Source organism: Athene cunicularia (assembly GCF_003259725.1).
Source record: "Athene cunicularia isolate RWA chromosome 3 unlocalized genomic scaffold, athCun1 chr3_part1, whole genome shotgun sequence".
NCBI classification, from domain to species: Eukaryota; Metazoa; Chordata; class Aves; order Strigiformes; family Strigidae; genus Athene; species Athene cunicularia.
In genome coordinates this window covers 13,491,687-13,512,404 of record NW_020799097.1, presented here as the reverse complement: position 1 = coordinate 13,512,404, position 20,718 = coordinate 13,491,687, and the positions used below count along the sequence as shown (strand labels likewise).

At 37.1% G+C, this 20,718-nt stretch overlaps 1 protein-coding gene across 1 annotated transcript in view; it reads right to left on the bottom strand.

Moving 5' to 3' along the window:
- The window catches only part of NBAS (neuroblastoma amplified sequence), a 186,939-nt gene that overhangs the window by 57,901 nt on the left and 108,320 nt on the right, over window positions 1–20,718 (bottom strand). Inside the window, exons 42-46 of the mRNA XM_026846497.1 lie at window positions 17,101–17,211; window positions 12,488–12,738; window positions 10,395–10,729; window positions 518–736; window positions 68–270 (exon numbers count right to left, since the gene is read on the bottom strand). Of these exons, the coding sequence (XP_026702298.1) occupies window positions 68–270; window positions 518–736; window positions 10,395–10,729; window positions 12,488–12,738; window positions 17,101–17,211 (1,119 nt within the window). The remainder of the gene's footprint in view (window positions 1–67; window positions 271–517; window positions 737–10,394; window positions 10,730–12,487; window positions 12,739–17,100; window positions 17,212–20,718) is intronic.

The window sequence follows — 20,718 nt, the reverse complement described above, 5'->3', positions numbered from 1 at the left end:
TGTGTATAAGAGACAGCCCAAAACCCAGAAGAAAGATTTTTGGACTTAATTGTGGCAGTGTACTTACCTTAATATAGATACTATTTTTTTAATAGCACATTGCACAATATCCTTGGGAGAAAGACCTAGATCTCCAACAGCCACTTGCAACAACTGTTGTATCATGTGCAGGGGTTGACCATCTATACACATAGCTACTGCTTGGTCATGGATTTTTTCTTTTTCTGACCTTGACAAATCATATAAATAGCCATACTTCTGTAACGTATCCTGTGAACAGATAATTTTTGAACACGAATCAGCATACTCTTTACTTACAGGGCTGTATCATTCGGTCTTTCTTTCTACCAAGATTTAAATATACATTACACAAAAGAAAAGATTACATCAGTGAGTTTTCAAAAACCAGGTCAACAAAAATGAAGGTACAAAACATTAATAAAATGACAGAGGACTGATGGCCATCACTGTTAATCATGGTAACACTCGAAACAAGCATCTGATCAGTAATCATTACCTGTTCGCTGTTTTTCAAGTAAGTGATAAAACTATGAGTGAGTGTTTCCAGATGAGCAAGGGATTGCTGCAAGTGATTCAGAGTTCCTTCATAAGCAACAGATGGATTTTCAGCATCTTCCATGTCATTTTCTGAAGGTTTTTTTCTTGATTTCTCAGAAAGATGTTTGACTGCCTTAACAGCCTTCTTAGTCAATTCTATCCTGGCTTCAACTGGCAGCTGAAAGAGATTACTCAATATTTAATCATTAATCTTCTGTACACTACTAGTTGTATTACAGCAGTGCCTAGAGGTCAGGCAGCTCCACTACTCTGCAGCACAGCATAAAACTAAATAAAGTTTTTTTATGAGAAACAACTTTATTTCTTATTAGTCATTTATTTAAAAAGGATCAGTATTCCATTACTTTCTCCTGTTGTCCTTTTTACTTATGTTCAACCTGGCCCATTTTAAACCATATGAAACTTCTTTTCCCTAACGATATTTATGATCTTTGTAGACTGCCATCATGACCTTGTTTCTTAATTCTGCATTGAGAGATGTCTGAAAATCGTTTTACAAGATTAACTGAAAATCCCAAATGCTGAAAATTAACTTAAGGTTAGTTTTGTCAGGTTTAGATCACCGTCTAAAATATATTCCTAAAACCATAATCTTAAGCAAAAAAACCCCAGTAGGTGGTCTACAACTTTTAAATCAATGTGTTTAACACATAATTTATACAAAACAGCAAGTTACTATTTTGGAAGACCTGTACAACTAGATGTATCTAGCCATTAAACTGAACCAAGAAAGTCAGGGTTTTTTTTTCCCATTATACTTCTCATAAGATCTGAATTTTTAAATGGAGTCACACATACACTGAATTAAGTTTTCCCCTAGCCCTCCATCTAGCATGAAAGAGTCATTCTAGTGCATGAGAATTGAATTTAGGACTTCAGAATGGAGCCTGAGCAACAACCACAGATTCCCAGGCTTCTAGAAACCAAGAGTATACTGGAAAAGGGTATAGCTGGAAATACTCTTTATATAGACAGTACTTGCAGCAAACTCTTGTGCTTTTAAGTCACAAAAGGCACAGCTTCAGCTGTAAGTCCAAAACAGAGTCTGAAATATGATTTTAAAAATTAATGTATAATTTGTTAGTTTATAACTTCGAGGAGAGTTTTAAGGATATTTGCAATATACTTTCTAATGGGTAGGGATCACCTCTGACTAAACCCACCGCATTATGTAATTTTAACATCAGGTGTTTTAGTTACTGAAACAGTGGACATTTAAACAATTTTAAGACATTTAAGACATTTAAGATTTAAACAATTTTAAGACATATGACATTAAAAGACATTTAAACAATTTTAATTTTCAAGTTGAAGTAAACCACTAGAAATAGAAAACAAAGCTTGAATCTGCATGACACATTGAATAGTAAAAAGGCTGAATGATCATATAAAGAGGAAAATTAACTGCTGTAGCACTGTTCATGAGGAAGTCAAATTGATGTTTACATTGTGAATTAAACTATCTACTTGTAAAGCCATACAAAGCTTGATAAAGGTTAGTGAGCAGAAAGTTTTGCACCTGATACACTTCCCCCCACCAAAAACACATAGCAGAAATGTAGGGTTACTGCTGGCTTTTCATGCTGTTGCTGCGAACCACTCTAATGGTCTACTGGACATTTTAAATGATGAAAGCAAAATGGACAGACATTAATGTAAGATCTAAGAAACCTCACCACTATCAACAGGGTAATCACAAGGAGTATTTCACCATTCATTTCTAAACACAACTCAGTCCCATTCCCATGAAAAGTCATTAGGTGTGATTTTGTTACTTTGAAACAAAATTGGTAAGGGTAGAGCAACTAATGTCATTACCTGGCCTCCTGCAAAGCATTTGACACTGTCCTACATGACATGCTTGTCTCTGAACCTGAGAGACATGGACTTGAGGGATGGACTCCTCAGTAGATAAGGAACTGGCTGGATAGTCCCACTCACAGTTGTGGTCAATAGCTCAATGTCCAAGTGGAGAGCAGTGACAAGTGCTGTTCCTCAGGGGTCGATGTTGGGACCAACATCTTTGTTGGTGACATGCACAGTGGGATTGAGTGCACCCTCAGCAAGTTGCCAACAACACCAAGCTGTGTGGTGCAGTTGACACACTGGAGGGAAGGGATGTCATCTAGAGGGACCTGGACAGGCTGGAGAGGTGGGCCCCCACAAAGTTCAAGGTCCTGCACATGGCTTGAGTCAACCCCAAGCACAAATACAGACTGGGTGATGAGTGGATTGAGAGCAGCCCTGTGGAGAAGGACTTGGGGGTAGCAGTGAATGGTAAACTGACTGAGCCAGTAATGTGTGTTTCCAGTACAGAAAGCCAACTGTATCCTGGGCTGCATCAAGAAAGGTGTGTCCAGCAGGTCAAGGGAGGTGATTCTTCCTCTGAACTCCACTCTTCTGAGACCCCACCTGCAGTACTGTGTCCAGCTCTGAGCCCCCAACATAAGAAGTACATGGACCTACTGGAGCAGGTCCAGAGAAGGCCACAAAGATGATCAGGGGGATGGAGCACCTTCCTTATGAGAACAGGATGAGAGAGTAGGGATTGTTCAGCCTGAAGAAGAGAAAGCTTCAGAGAGACCTTAGAGCAGCCTTCCAGTACTTAAAGAGGGCCTACAGGAAAGATGGGGAGGGGCTCTAATCAGAGAGTATAGAGATAGGATGAGGCGTAATGGTTTTAAAGGGTAGATTTTGATTAGATGTAAGGAAGAAGTTCTTCACAGTGAGGGTGGTGAGACACTAGAACAAGTTGCCCAGAAAGGGTGTGGATGCCCCCTCCCTGGCAGTGTTCCAGGCCAGGCTGGACAGGGCTTTGAGCAACCTGGGCTAGTGGAAGGTGTCCCTGCCTATGGCTGGGGGTTTGGACTAGATGATCTTTAAGGTCCTTTCCAACCCAAACCATTCTCTTAAAAGCAAAAATGAAAACAACAAAACCAAAAAAACAACCAAAAAAGAAGGTCTCAATATCAGTTTTTATTATAAGCAAGGAAAAAGTGATACTCATATCACATTAAAATTTAATGACCATTTTTTTATAAATGTATTTTGTAAACAAGATGAAAGATAAAAACAGCTATACATTTCATTTTCTCTTCTACTGTATATTCTAATGTTCAAAATGTAATTGAGAGACTCAAAAGCAAACATTTTCAGTATTCCATCTAACTGTTATATCCTAGAGAACAGTGTGAATATACTGGCAGTTTAGAAGTCATGATGGCATATTACTTTGAGAATAAAGCATTAAAAAAAAATTTACAGGTTCTTCCCAAGACTATTTTAATTCTGCATTCATATTTGCATAGTGCCAAAATGTAGCACTACCAACATATCATTTCTCTGTTATTTTCTTCCAAAACATGAATGGCTATCCTCCATACTTCTACTCAGTTTCAGTAACGAGATTTGGTATCATATCCAACAACTAGAAAAAAGTATCTTAGGGGATAGTTCAATCTTTGTTTGCATGTGAAGTTTTCTTTTTAAAAAGCTTTTACAGTTTTAAAAAAATTAAATTCTATAGGCTATTACGCATAATGTAAAATGCTAAAAATCTGTTTTCCTTCATTTTCAAATCAAGGAACATCACACACTATTTCAGCTCAACATATTTCACTCCTCAGGGTAAAAACTCATCTCGGAAGCCCATTTCCTTCAGAGTATGTATTTCTTAATAAAGTACTGTACAAGTAACATTCACTTGCACATGAAGATGTTGACCCTGCCACTCTTATTTGCAGTGATTAGCATGCAACTTTGAGATTATGGAAACAGCTCCCCTCCTTTTAATGCCACACGAGCCTGGGATTCCCAGCAACACTGAAACACAGAATGGTTGAGGATGGAAGGGACCTCTGAAGGGCATGTGGTCTAAACCCCCTGCTCAAACAGAGCCACCCAGAGCCAGTTGCCTAGGACCACGTGCAGGTGGCTTTTGAATATCCCCAATGCAGGAGACCCCACAACCTCCCTAAGCAACCTGTGTCAGTGATCAGTCACAGTCATAATGAAAAACATTTCCTGATGTTCAGACAGAACAGTTTGGTCCAGTTCCTGTCTCTCACTAAATCCCAGTTTGACATATTCCAAAAACAAAATATCATGTAGCCAAAAGCCAACCAGATACACTAGAACGGAAAGCAAATTACATGAGTTAGTTCAGAAGTAGGTTAAACAGTTATGTAATAACAAAAATTGGTTCCCAATTCCTACAGGGTGAGAGAAAAAGAAAAGCAAAAGCAAGAAATCTTGTAGATCAAGATAAAGATAGTTTAATACATGAAGAAAAAAGGAAAAAATGAACAAACCAAAACTAAGTGATGCAATCACTCACCACCTCCCACAAGCAGACCAATGCCCAGCCAATCTCTAAGCCACAACCACCTTGGAAGAGACCCTCCAACCCCGTTTGTCACTGCTGTGCATGACATATGGCATAGAATGTACCTTTGGCCAGCCCAGGCCAGCTGTCCTGACTGTGTTCCCTCCCCACTTTTTGCCTACCTGAGGTGCTGAGAAAAAGAGAAAGCCCTGACACCATACAAGCACAGCTCAGCAACAGCCAAAACACTGGTGTGTTCTCAACACTGTTTTAGTCACAAATCAAAAGCACAGCTCCAGAGAGTCTGCTATGAAGAAAGTTAACTTCATCCCTGCCAGATGCAGTGCAGTTCATCTGGATATCAGAGCAGAAGTTCTAATGCATATAAGGAACCAGTTAGAGAAAACACATGATTCATGAGTTTTCCTATTATGCAGTCTTGAAGTTAAGTATCTAAAAATGTATTAAGATTAGAAAAAGAAGTACTGTCAATACCCATGAAGAAAACAAGGTCAGACAAGACAAACTGACTGGAGCACAGTGATAAAAAGTGATTAAAAAACCCCAAGTAATTCAGAAGGTAACATCTAAATGCAGTTATGCTATGTAAGAAAACTATTAACACATTTCTTGTACATCTTCAGGCAATGTCATGCCCTTTCTCCTTAACATTTTATACAGCATTAAGAATTCAATCAGGCAGACAAAAGATACTGAACTACTTTGAGGAGGTTTTTTTTTAAACTGAAGTTTTTATACGATTATTTAAAATGGCATTTAAAGCCATTAAAATTGAAAGAGAAAATTATGCTGTTTAATGTCCATTTGTAACTTGTTCCCATTCCACACCCTTTTGGTGTGTGGTCAAAATATGGACATCATAGTCCTGCTTAAGCAAGAAGAAAATGGTCAAAAAAGCATTACTGACTTTGAGAAGACTAACCTTTCAATTAAAAATATTAAGTTGCAAGCAAAGTTTCTCTTTTGCATCAGAAGTTGGAAAAGAAGTTAAAAAGGATCTCATCAGCCATAGTTTAAGTGAATGTGGCCAAGCCTATGGAAGGCTGTGAAAGACCATGTAAGGAAAATTTCAACTTCTCTTTCTCTATAGAAGACCTAACTGATGACACCACTGCTTTTTATTCTACTTTTGCTGTCTGAAGTTGTAGTCTTTTCTTTCTAATCAACATGTTGTGCCCATCCCCATTTGTAGGGTGTTCAATGATGAAAACAGGCATTAAAAAAGTAATTGTTTTCAGTTGTGGAGGTTTTGTTTGTTTGTTTGTTTGTTTGTTTTTTATGTGTTCGGCTTTTTTTTTCAGCGTACTGTTAATCAACAAACATCAGGGCAATGACCCCTGAGCTCTGAAACAGAGGGTTCTTTGAAAACATAACTATCTAGCACAACAAACAAAATACTAGCAACAAAGGAATAAAAATATCCCCAAATTACCTATAATGCTTCACACAGATCACACAAAGGGGAATAAATGGGAACTCATCAAGATAACAAAGTTTATATGATCATTACTATAATTGAGAATCTATTAAGTCAGCATTATTTAAAAGCAAACAGAACTGGTGGAAGAAAAGAAGACAGACTCAAAAAAAATACAAGCTGTAGTTCCACTGGATATTTGAGATATCTCCCTTATAGACAGAAATCTGTTCCATTCAATGCAAATAGCCTACACTTGCCGCTACAGAAGTGGACTAAATTATAATTTAGTCAGAATAATTTGAATAGTTTTTCAGAATTAAAAGCATTCTGAGTAGAAGTGCCACAAGTAGGAACCCTCTCACTGCTTGTGGCAGTAAGCTGCTGTGGTCAAAGGATCAATACTTCAGTCCTTCAGTGTGTGAGGAGGATACTGATGGAGAATAAAGCACTTCACCTGATATATTTATCACAAACACAACAGGAATATTACATCAATCTCTCTACCTGATATACTGGATCCAAAGAAAAGTTGTGATAATAACAGAAGAGCTGGGGAAAAAAGAAAACAAAACAAACCTACACACACACACACAAAAAAGCAAGCAAACAAAAAAGCACCCCCCCACCCCCCAAAAAAAAACCGAAACAGAAAACTTCCCAAGGTCAGCACATTCTGTTTATCAAAGTAAGTTTAAGTGGCCTCTGGTTCATGTCTGACTGTGGAAGCAAACTTTGCTGACTACCTCTTTAGTATAGCAGACAAAACATCTATAAGTGGAATTTAAAATCTAGTTAAATTCAGCTTAGCAAAAGGCGGCATTTGAAAAAAATAAACAGTGAATAATTAGCTGCTAGAGCCATCAAAGGTTGCTCTGGATTCACAAGTCAATCTTAATGCCTCAAATATTATAAAGTATCTCCTATAGGATATGCTGCAAACCAAAAAAATTTAAATTTTGGGAAGTGGTCTCATCTGTCTTATACAGAATATTCGGTACATTAACCATGTTACTTTGGGTCTACAATTTATTGAAGTCCCAATATGATGCATCTCTGCTCACACAGTTCCCACCACCCCATGTCACCAACTCTCTGAAGCCTTAAGGTTGCAGAACTGAATCTTATCTTCCAGGTGGTAACTCATTTCTACTCATTGCAAGAAGCATGGGAGAATGCCTCTGAGCTCTTAGAGCTAAGAGCACCTAAAAACCTCTTCACACCCTAAACTGCAGGGTAACCATGTTAGCTGCCCTTTCACAAGTTCAAACTCCCCATCCATTTCTCCAATGTATACATTCTCTCAACAACTTTGTCCAGCAAAGCAGTGCTCATTCATCCACCTTTTCATTCAGTCACCACTGGCCCAACATATCAGAAAGTTAAAGGGAAGAGATAGTGCAAAGGGACAGGTGAAGAGGGCCTCTGTCAAAGCCCAGCACGTTCCTGCCTTTCTCAGTAAGAACAAGAAGTTGCACAAGTCAGCACTAAATCCCTGTTTTCATGCTCTTCTGGAGAATTACATATTCTGCCCCCAGGTTCTCTGTCATATCAAGGGACACGCAACTCCCTGTTTCTCTGCTGGCCTGTCACCTGCCTCTCCTTACTACTGCTTATATACTCAAGCCGTGAGGGATGTTCTGATGCCTGCCTCCTAAGTTCCCACAAAGTGGCACCCTTGAAGTTCAACTCATGTAGACTACACTTGCTACACCGCTTACCTTCCATTTCCCCTCATCACTCAAGACTTTTCTCAGTCATTTCTGACCAAGAGGGGCTTCCAGGTGAAGGTTCTGTCCCCCCAAGGATAATGATGGAGTGCATTTCACCGCCTCTATGGACTACTCTCTCTCCTTCGTTTCTTCCCTTCCCCTTCTGAAATTTTGAGCAGGTGAGAAAGGGGTGGTGTGTGTGTAGTAGTTGTTGCCTTTTTTTTTTTTTTCCCAAAGAGGGAAGAAGCCAATTAACCTCTCATCACTCCTAAAGAAAAAAAAAACAAAAAAAAACCCAAAAAAACCCCACACCCTAATTTCACTATCTCACTTTAAGCTTCCTCTCAAGGTCCACTTCAAAGAACTCCACAAATTTTCTGTATGGGAGAAAACTCAGCTGTCTCAGTGACAGCACAGATTCTTTCATGATAATGATCATAATTTTTTTCAGTCCTTTATGTATATTAAATATGAACACTTCCATGAAATACAAAAATGAGCATCTGTTATGAGAATGGGAATATGACATAATAAATTACTCAGCCATATAACTGGGCTGGGAAGAGAGTGCTGAATTAGAGATTAAAAGAATGATCACTAGTGCAGCCTTAAAACAGGATAAAATTTTAAGTAGAAGGTGTAAGTCAAAAGGCAACTTATATGTATGATGCATTTTTCAGATGAAAGTTAGAGAGTGATGTTTGAGAAGTATCTATTCTAAAAGGATAATTTTTCATTGTACACTTCCACTTGAAAATTGGATAGGATCCTGAGGCAAAACTAGTTGCAAGCTGGTTAAACAGCTGTTTCGTTCTCAAACCCAGTGCAGGGGACACACTAAATCAGCTCACTTGACCAACTGTTTCAAACACTTTGGCCATGAAAGATACTGAAGCTAATAGATTTCTGCTACAAAGTTCTGCTTGGCCATGAACCACAATAATCCTGTCATCAATATTTCCTTACTGCTACTCCTACTCATCTTAAGAGAGTAGAGAAACTATTAAAATCCTGAACAGAAATAAACAACAGAAAATAAACAATGTGTTTCAAAACAGATACACACTGGAGGCTATTTATCTGGAATAAATGAGAAATAATCTCGAAATGCCCAAGATACATTAATAGCAAGAGTTTCCAGTAGTCATTAGTGGCAATCATGCCTGAACACAGTACTTCCTTCTTACTAGATAACAGTTATCCCCTGGCTAACTCAGCCCAGAGTCAGGTCTGGCAACTGAGATCTCAGAATGAGTGTCAGTCTTTCATGATAAGCATGAAACACTCGGTACGATTCCATGATAAAAAGCATCAAAACACCTAAACAAGACAGCAGTTAAGCTGAACAGGCTTAAGAGTCAGCTGATAGAACTAGTGATAAAAAGTGTTCATCTAGCATGACAGACAGATCAAACCATAAAATTGGTGCTGGCAAAGCATTTGGTTTCCCCAGGATTTCATTCTGGTATAAATAGGAAGATATATGGGTTTTAATAAAATTATACTAATATCATGGGAACACTAAAACAACATCCAAAGAGGCAACAAATTGAAACTCACCTCATTGAACACAGTGAATAAATACCTCTGGAAAATGAGCACAATCCAGAATAGAGAAAATAAAGACACAAAAAAGTCCACAAAACACCTCTTTATCATTTTTTCATTTCAGATGAAGTTATTGAAGTCATCTAAGATCTTTTAATGAGAAAATATCTAAAAAAATCTATTCTCTTTTTGAGCTTGGCAATAAAGATACTTAAGAAAGCACGGCTAAAAGTTCATGTTAGAAATATCTTTATAAGTAGGTTTCACTAGGCAAAAAGAAACTGCACTGGTAATAAACATTATGGACATGAAAGCACGTTCTTTCAGTAACAGGTTTTCAGCCAGATGGAGATTACGAGAAAGTTTATCATTTATATTATTACAGTGCCTAAAAACCATATGCATTGGGCCAGAACACTTCTCTGTGGAGCATCCTATTCAGAATGCAAAAGCCTGGTACTAAACACAAGCCTGCAGCACAATGAATTTCAGAATGAACACATGTAAAATAAATAAATACACAAGAAGAGTATCTTACTCTCTGCTGAACCAGAATACAGGGACTTTGGGGTTCCATCAAAAACTTTCTTATCGACAGAACTAACTCCTGTAACTGAATAAAAATATAGTTTTATACTGGCAGTCGTAAAAAGAAGAGGTAGGCGAGGAAGGTTTATGAATTTATCTTTAAAAACTGTAAAAAGAAAAATGTATTTGTTAAAACTTTCTCCTTGATACTATATTCTACTGTGCCTCACCTGAGACCTCAAATTCTTCAAATGTATGTGCTTACCTTTGTGACAGCTTTTGAAGAAAAGGTAATTTCATCAATAAAAGTGACAATATCATCTGGATCAAGTCTATCGAAGTACTTTAAACACATATCATATGCATGTAGCCACTCATCCATGCTTTCTGGTATTTTTTTAATGAGATGGTGATCACCATTCCAAAAAAGTTTTTGTAACCAGACAGCATAAATAGAGCTTGGTGACAGCATGCTGCCATCTTTTTTAGGAATTTTGGGAGCCAGTTTCGAAATAGATAAGATATTTTGACTTGTAAGTATGGGCTCCAGTGTTCCCAGAGGGTTTTCATTTTCATCTGTTAGCTTTTTGTAATTAAGACCTATTGACAGAAGGAGAGAGGCAAACAAAACAAAAATTATTCAAAATTACATCTACTCAAACCGCACATTTATGTGTAAAACAATCAGTACTAAATCGATATCTGCAGAACTAGAAAGACCCTGTTCCATCTTCTTTTACAATCATACAGACAGACAGAGTGTGGAGGAAAACAGGTTTGTATACAGTTAACACTGGGATTTTATTATGTCCTCATGCATGTGAAATCTCCCAATGGCTGGAACATATTTTAACACTTGTGTAGCAGTACAAACTAAAAATAGCTGATTCTCAAAGAAGCAAGAGTATGTATGCAGTACACAGTACTATTTTTTTGATATAATGCCTAGAAAACCTCATGCACCTCAAGACATAAGTCCTCATTAATAAAAAAAAAAAAAAGTATTCTGATCATGTAACAATTCATATTTACTATCTATCTCAGCAAAAATGCAAGGCACTAATCACAGGTAAACTAAGGTCAACTTGAGAAAAGACATGTAGATCCATTAACATGAATACCTACGTAACACAAGAGTCCTGTAACTACTTTGGTTCCTACAGGAAAAAACCTCTTACAAATTATTCTAGCAGTAACAAAATATTTCTAGCAACAATACTATTTTATTCTCTGTGCATATAATTCTTAAGACAAATGACTTCTATTGCCGTGTTTTCCTTCGTAGACGTAGGACTTGTAAAATGTACAAACACTTTGATATTGTTCCTTGCCTACTATCTATATGCTGAACACTAAGAATTTTGATTAAGGGTGTATTACAATAGATTTAGTTTTTTACCGCATGAAGTGACTAATTTGTGCCTGATGCATGGTCCTAGGACTTCTTTTTTGAACAACATTTAAAAATAGCTTTGAAGGTAAACAGTAACTGTCAGATTTTTCTTTGACAATCATCACAGAACTTGAGTGTTTAAACACACCAATAAGAACTGAAGGTAATCCCTCCTCCCCCCCAAAATTATTGCCTTTTTTTCTTCCTGCAACACATGAATTCATATGGATAATCTATCCAAATTCTGCAGCAAAGTTACTGTCTGATATACATGAGGTTCCAGTATTGAACAATTAATACATCCCCACAGCAGGTAATCCCATACAGTATGTATTTTTGATTCTGAAACTGGATTTGGAGTTGTTCAACTGAAAATCAAGGTTTTGCTAATAACTGACTAATAAGCAAACTGAAACTAGTACTCAAAATCTCAGAGTGCTTTCCAGCAGCTCACTTTTATAGACATTGTTTGATAATGTAGCACAAAGCATGTTCTAGTTCTGCAAAAGGTAACATCAAGGATAAACCCCAAAATAAGATTAGCCTCTTTAAAACAAACACATAAAATGCTTGATGTTCCTAATATATTATGTAATTCAGACTGTTGAAAGGTAAAATGCTTTAAGATCATCAAGAATATTTGTGTTAAATTTGCAGTGTTAAAAATTATGCTCTAGGAGATCTGTATTTTTTCTTTAAAAATTCACTACAAACCAATGCCAATAATTTTAACTTGCATCAGCTACAGAAACCTGTTTCTAAATATTTTTTGCCTGCTGTAAACTATACATCCAGCAATACAAAGAGAAGGAACTTACTCCTATAAGATATGACTAACCTACTAAATTACTTACATTCATCCAATATGCTCATCAAAAAAAAATTACCTGGAGAGTATAAACTATATAAGCATAATCATGAATAATAAATACAGCTATGAAGAAAAGAAACAAGAACTCTCCTACCTGGTGCTACTGCTTTGAATTTTTTCAGGAGTCGGATGTGAGTTTCAGGTTTAACAACATGCTTCACCACTTCTGAGCAACCACAATTTTCAAGGAGTGTAAAATAATAAAGCAACCGCTGGTGGTCTCTGCCTTCAATACTTGGGTAAACATACTTAACCATGTGTTCATGTAAGGTTTCAGGACTGGTTTTCAAAGTCTCAAACAGACCAAGACTTTGTGCTCGCTCTTCTATTTCCAGTGTCGTTAACCTGTGTTTAGAAATAATTCTAGCTTTAAAGGCCTGGACATGCCATGACAGACACTTCAGCTGGATACTTGTGAGAGAGAACAATACTCCCCCTTGTTTAAGGTTCAACTTGGCAAGATATTGTCCTTGGTTTGAGTGAGTAGAAGGAGTTTTCAGTTGCAGGGGAGGGGGCTACAGCAGTGTCTCCCTGTGAGAAGCTTCTTTCAGCTCCTCTGGTTCCAAGTCAAACCTGCCTCTGTGCCAAGGTCGAGCTAACTAACAATGGTGGCTGCACTTCTGCAATAACGTATTTAAGAAGGGGACCCTGGGAGGAGGAGTTGGAGTTGAGAAGAACATCTGTGTGAACACCAAGGTCAATGGAAAAAAGGAGGAGAAGCGGGGTGAGATGTGGTGCAGTCCGTGGTGAGACGGCAGGGCTGCCCCACCACCACCCACGGAGGTCTACAGTAGAGCAGACACCAACCTGCAGCCTGTGGAGGACCCCACACCAGAGCAGGTGACTGTGTCTGAAGAAGGCTGGGACCCTGTGGATAGAAGCAGCCCCCCCTGTTGTAGTTAGGCACTGGAAGTACAGCAACATGTGGGGGTGACCAATGCTGGAGCACCTAAGGAAATGCTGAAGCCTGTGGCAGGGACTCATGTCAGAGAAAGTCCATGAAGGACTGTCTCCTGTGAGAGGGGAACCACGCCAGAGTAGGAGAAGAATGCCAGAATTTCACTCCACCCCCACAAGCAGAAGCAGCAGCAGGACTGACCACACTCCCCATCCCCTGCCCCACTGGTGGGGAGGCAGTAGAGGCATCGGCAGCAAAACTAAACGCAGGAAGAAGGGAGGTGTTTTCAAGATGTGATAATGCTTCTCATGGTCCTATTCCATTAAATGCTGTTGTTGTTAGTGTCTATTACATTTATGTTCTTTTTTTCTTTCCCTAACAAATTTGCCTTTTGTCCATGACTAATGGGTGAATCATCCCTCTCTGTCATTATCTCGATTCTTGAGCCTTTTGTTTTACTTTCTCCTTAGCAGCACTGGGGGGGAAGGGGTGAGCTAGCAGCTGTGTGGTGCTCAGTTGCCCTCCAACAGATATTTCATAAATATTTAGATAGTTGCTGTTCTCCATAAATAAAAACTAAGGAGTTCTTGTATTTCCTGATCTTGTGATGTGTTGACTTGGACATGCAGATTAAGGGTCCTGAATACCAAACTGGGATTCAAAGCAGCATTTCACATCTCTAAGTACAGCTATATGTAGAAATAGACATATGTCGAGAATATGTGTACAGGAAGCCTTTTCAAAAAACAAAAAACAAAAAAACAAAAACAAAAACAAAAAACAACAACAACAACAACAAAAAACAAACAGAAAACCCCCAAAAGACCCCAAACAAACAAGCAAAAAAAAGAACCCCAAACCTAAATCACACAGAAAAAAAAAAAAACAAACCCCCCAAACCCCCAATTTCTGGCTGAATAATGCTAGGAAATCCTATTGCCTGATTAGATGTTCTCCTGATCTATTACATTCTATTTTCTGTAGTTGATGAGCACCTGTGCATGCTTTGAAAGATGCTATCACTGAAAATTGGCTCTTGCCCACTAGTTAATCTACTTGACACTATTATTCATGCTTAGCATATTTCATTTGACAGTTTTATCAAGTTGCTTCTCAAATTGTCATCCATGAAAGCTTATGAAAATATCAGCAAGTCTTGGGTTGACCTCAGTCAGTCTCACTGCTTCAGGAAATTTTTTTTCCTGACCCTTTTGAAAAGAATACATTAGCTCTTTCACAGCATGAATTCAGACACCTTCAGCTGACTACATAAAAGATAGCTGAATGCAATCACTCCTTTTTTTCCTCAGCCAGGAGAAAAATGGGTGCATATCAAGGAAGTCTCATCTTAATTTCATACCTTTCTCAATTGGAAGTTTTACCTAAAATCTGAGGAAAGAAGTAACCTATAGATGACTACCACCTTGAGTCTCCCCAGAGTCCAAACATATGCCACATTAGGTAGTATTATTTTATTTGGAAATCTGTCATCTTCTAATGTCATTTGATTTTCTTCTACCTTTAAAATTGATTAAATTAGAATTTCAACATCGATTTTTCTTGAGTATAAATGACATACATAAGGTAGTGTTTCTCTGATAGCCAAGTAAAATATGGTTCCGTTTCATTCATAAAGATGGTTTTCTTACAACAAATACCACAGACACAACCTTCTCACAGTTTAAAAATGCTTCTCTGATTTCTGAGGGAGAACGTTATTTTTGAGTTATTTTTACATCTAGAACCAGTTAGGTTGTTAAATTTGTAAGCATTATTTTAATTGTCTAAATTCTTGTTATTTGTTAAGTGTTCCACCAATCAGTATGATATTAATGTAAATAAAGCATCATTCACTCTTAATATTAGACAAAACAGACACCTGGACCTGAATCAAGAGTGTGATCTTGAATACATTTTTCTGTCCACATCCAAAGTTCAAGCTAAAGGCTAAATGGACATTAAATTATAGTGACAGGATGTACAGAGGTTTGCCATGTGGTGAGGGGGTTTGCTGGTAGTAGATAGGAAGGATTCATTATGGTGTTCAGAAAGCGCTGAAATAATAAAACACATTTTACAGATTTCTGGTGATCAACTGATCAGAATCTTCAAAAGAAACGATTAGGATTATATTTTTAAATTTTTAATGTAAATTCAAACAATTTCATTGGACTCAAATTCACAACATAAAAACCCATTATGTTTATTTGACATCAAGTAATCAAAGAAATAGTTAATATAAGCTAAGTGTTGTTTTTGAGCTTCTCCCTATGTAAAGTGGCTTATAGAAACACTGCATATTTGGTTAAAGAGATTAAGTCTTAGAATAAACTTCTTTTCAGTTCAGAATGAATGCATAACGAGGCATGCATTATTAATGTCATAATCCCAAGACTAAAATATACTGTAATGGCCATATGCTGTCAATCAACTTTAAAATGAGATTATGATACAACAAAAACATGCTCAGTAGCATATTATGCTATTATACATCAATTTTCAAGACTTTTTTGAATTTCATTAGGCAAGAGGTTGTTACTTCGTACTTCAGTGATTTCAGAATTCCATGAATACTAACTCACGGAGGACAAGAACAAAGAAAATGATAGAAAAACACTGCAGAATACCTCAGGTAATTTTCTAGTCCCAAAGAAGTCAGCTTCCTCTTTCACACTCACCCCAGTGTTGCCATGTTTGTATCTTGATGTCTACTTTGTTTAAAGCACTAAATAATTTAGCAGCATCAAAATTTAGAGGGTATGACTTCTCTGTTTTCTGGAGGAAGCGAAGAAAATCTCAAGAACGTTATTTCATCTTCTCAGATCTTGTACCAATATCTATCGGGCTTTGGTTTTTATGCCTCATGTTTTATAAAACATTATAATGCTTTTTAATTAATACTTAATGTTAAGAGAGGTACAAATATTGCTGCAAGCTAAAGCTGATTTCACAATTTAAAATTTGAAACAAAACTAGACTAATTTGATTATGTCTGTCAGAACAGTAGATAAGGGCTGCTGTATTACACAGGGGGCTCTGCATCACTGTCATCTGAATGCACTGTTCAGATACAAAGCTTAGTCTTTCATCAAATCGGTTTATTCATTTTTCAGTGGGCAAGAAGTACTTATCTGACAAGATGTCAAAGTTAAAAAAAAAAAAAAAAAAAAAAAAAAAAAAAGTCTTGAAGCCAAGTCTTGAATAGAAACTAAAACATCCCTCCCCTCATGCCCCCTACTAATGTCAGGTCTGGTTTGCCATCACCTTGTAGGCTAGAACAGTTCCACAGATATACTGTAAAAACCAGTGCTTCTATAAAAAAACTGAAACTGAGATGAACAGATGAATAATGTGAATGGGAAGCTCCAATATATTTATTTCCTTTGCTATTATGTAGAAGAGAGATCAATAAATAGCAAAACTCCTTTTAAAAATAAATAATTATATAAAAACTATCATGCTTCAGGGCATGTTCCAAAGAACTGTAAACATTACTAAAAGATAAGCTCTTATCAGAAGAGAGCAGTAAGAATTCAAAGCCATGGAAACCTAAACACTGAAACAAAAGTCCCAGGACATTTAGAAGAGCAGTAAGACACATATGGACTTTTATCCCTGCTTGTAATACCTATTTTTGTGGATGGCTACAAAAGCATCACATGGAAAAGAAAAATTCTCAAACTATCACAACACAAGAAATATGAAAGCACAAATTAAACTCTACCCCAATATACTTCAACTTTCTCATACGTTAGCACATATTTCTGTGTAACAGAATCGTATGTGTATTTGCAGGGAAGACAACTTACCCACTGTCAGTGAATAAAAATTCCAGATGGGTCATATAAACTTCCCAAAGTGGAACACCGTATTGCTGAGCCAAAGAAACAGCAATCTTGTAGACATTGTCCTCAAGCGTTCTTATAGAGAAGAGACACAATAGAAAACAAGAAAAGAAAAAGTTACACTAAGCCAGTAGAAACATGACATGAAAATAAGTATTTACATTAGAAAACAATGATCTCTTTTTAAAGTTGTTTTTTTTTTTTTAATTCAAAAACCAAGCAACTAGAATCACTGTTGCATAAAAGTTCACGAAATGTGTCTTCTTGTATTTGCTTATAATTGGTCCTGCACTAGGGGGAGGGGGAAAAAAATCATACAGAGATATTCCAAAGAGAGGCACGTACTCCACATACACTTTGGTTCTCAGTGACAGTCTCTGATTAAGCCTTGTACTGAAGCAAAAATGACAGGGTTTATTTCATTTCAAGTACCAAGTGATAAAGGCTGTAATGTGTTACAGTTAGCATTTATTTGATTTAGCTGCAACACCTAAAATGTTTTAGCACAACTGGTATGTAGGTCCTCAAACCTCCTCACAGCAGTTCAGACAGAAACACTCAGTATTTGCAAACTAAAGTAAGGTGTGAAGATATACAGCTCCACCCTGTAAATGTCCTCAAAATATTAAGAACTGTTTTTCTGTTACTGTATATCCTTTAACAAAACAACAGATGGAGAATTACATGACCAAAACCTGAAGTTAACTTCATGTTAATTTTTACTAATCCACTGAAGTTAGCATAGTTCAACTAGACACACCTGGTTCTTGTTTTTAGACTGATATAGGAGCAGTACTATTAAGGCTGATGCTGGGTTTTTTGCATTTTGCTTTGGGTTTGTGTTTTTTTCTTTCTTCAGGCTAATTCCAAGAAAAACACTATCTGTTTGTAATTACATCCTAATAGACCTGTCATGAACAACTTTTTCAAAAATGCATTTAATTGAACACTGCTGATTAATTCTTTAAATAAGAAGTCATGTGGGACAAAGGAAAAAAGCCTTACACAACATGAGCTAATACAAAATACAATTGCAAATGTCAGTAAATTAGTTTACAAAATTATATAAGACTCATGTTAACTCCATGAACTTGAGTGGCATTATCATATTACATTTATATTTCTTCCTTAGATTCTTTACATCGTTTTCTACAATCCCTGCAGGGTACAGGGTAGGGGACTGACTTTGCAGAGCAACAGTAACTTTTAGTTCATTTTCTATACCATCATCATGATGAAAAAACCTGTAGATTAAAGTGCATATCTTCCCAGTTCTTTTTTTGTCATTTCCAAACACATCTATACCATATCTTGATCCATGCTAAACAAGGCTTAAAGCTGGAGACTATGACTTCCTCACCACCCTAGGTGAACAGCGAACACATCCATACACCTTAATTCTGATTTTAAGATGCTCTATCCAACATATCATTGCATTCCACTGTGGCAGTTGCTACAGATATTATAGAATTAAAAGAAGATATATGATGCAGAGTAGAAAAGCAAAATGCCAAGCAAGAACATAATGCTAAAAAAATCTTCACAACCAGCTATCAGAATAGCCTTTGCATTATAACTATTGCTCTAGCAGTAAAAAAAAACCAAACCAAACCAATCCAACGCACACACAAACAAAACCCCCCAAAAATCAAAAAATACACAACCTTTTTGTAATGACTCAACATTTTAAGAGAAGCAGTGAAGCACTGAAGATCTCAGAGCAGGTGAATGGGTGGGGGAAGCCACCCAAAAGCTGGCCTCAAGTGAAAGAATAATTTTGAAACCTTATACACCAAAGTTGGTCTGAAGTTATATGGGATTTCATGTGATTACTCAAGAATTCCTATTCAGTCTTGCTCTAGTTTCCCTAATTCTTCTTTAGTTACATTCTGGCTCTATTTTGCCCAAATAACTTGTTAACTGCTTGAGAACTAACCTTGATTATGTTTGTGAGGCACCCAAATCTTTAAATATTTGATAAATAATGCATAATAAGCTCTGACAATACACCAAATATGGAAGATAAAATTGACAACTATTTGTTAAGCAGTTTTAGCAAATTTCTCATTCTAGTACAAAGCTGTTTTGCAAATAAGATAGCATCTCTTCCAGGTGTTGTTCCTGCAAACAGCACTTCATGAAAGATTAAAAACATGGAGGCACTTAATGATAATTTAAAAATAAGAAAAAATACACTACATAATTATATTGAATTTGCACATTGCTTCATTAGAAAATGCAGATTAAGAGTCATCTGAGAAGATTAAAGCAAGGAAGCTGCAAACTGAACAAGTAATTAATTGGATCTTTGCAATTGCCTAATATGGAACTGCCACTCTCACCCACATGCTAAGAAGCCTTATGTTTACTAACCTTTTCTTGTTGTGTTTCAATCTCTACTTGCTGTAAGAAACTTTCTCCTTATAATTATTTTTACAAAAGACAATATCTAAAGGACTCTGGAATGAGAATGTAAGTAAGCATGCTACATCCAAAACAAATATCTGTAATAACAGGAGGATCTTTGTGTTGAAGTTACCGTAAATAATCATCCAGATGTAACATTCACCTAGTGACGTTCTACTGACATGGTATGTGCTAAATGAACAATATATACAAAACAGGTAATTCCAGTGGAAACATTAGAAGATGCTTACAAGCTGTTTTTATGAATGCAGTGCCAAACTCCATGCAGATACAAATTTTATAGATGTAAAGCAGCAGCTTAGTTAGCATTCAAAACCCAAGTTAACATTCAAAATTCTTATTCGGTACTTCATATCAGTATTTTTTTACTAATAAATTTCTGTTGGAACTGTAGCTATAAAGTAGCTACATAGGTGGAAGACTGTAAACATGTAAACATACTCTTCAAAAGCTTATGCACAGAGTAGTTTAAAGTTATGTTACAAATTTTATTCAAAGCTTCTTATTGCACTTCCTTGGGCAGTCTAGCAGCTCTTCAGCTGCAACTGTCTTCAAAACACAGAGTTCAAGTATATTCATAACTTTTTCACAGCTTAAAGTGCCTACAGATGTTAATTAAAGGTATTTTTAAAATGAAAAATCAATACTATGCCAAATCTTTCCTTCTATTCTGGTTAACTGAAAGGTGAGACTGTGAGAGCCGAGCAACCAGGCCTGTGAAAAACTAAGACAAACAGCCTGGGAAAGCAAAAGTTGAGGCTGATTGAAGATTTGCCTCAAACACTCCCAAGACAAAACTATGAGTCACAGGGTGCTTTCTGTGGAGGACGAAGCTGATAAGGCTGCCCGATGTATCTGGGGGAGAGAGCCCTGTGGAGATGGGATGGCTCTGCCCTGGGGCACCGGGGCAGATTTCAAGGTCCATGTGTCCGGTGAATGGACTTTGCTTCATTATCCACGAAATGCATATTAAAGTTGACACCCCTCAATATGCTAACGAGGGCTGTCATGATCATGCGAGTGACATCATCCCATGAAACACCTTACCCCTCCCTGTACATGGGATACGTAGGTCTGTGGGTTGACCTAGGGGATGGACCCAAGGAAAGTGGGTATAAATCAAAGGGGAGAAGAAAGGGCTTTCTCTCTCTCTCT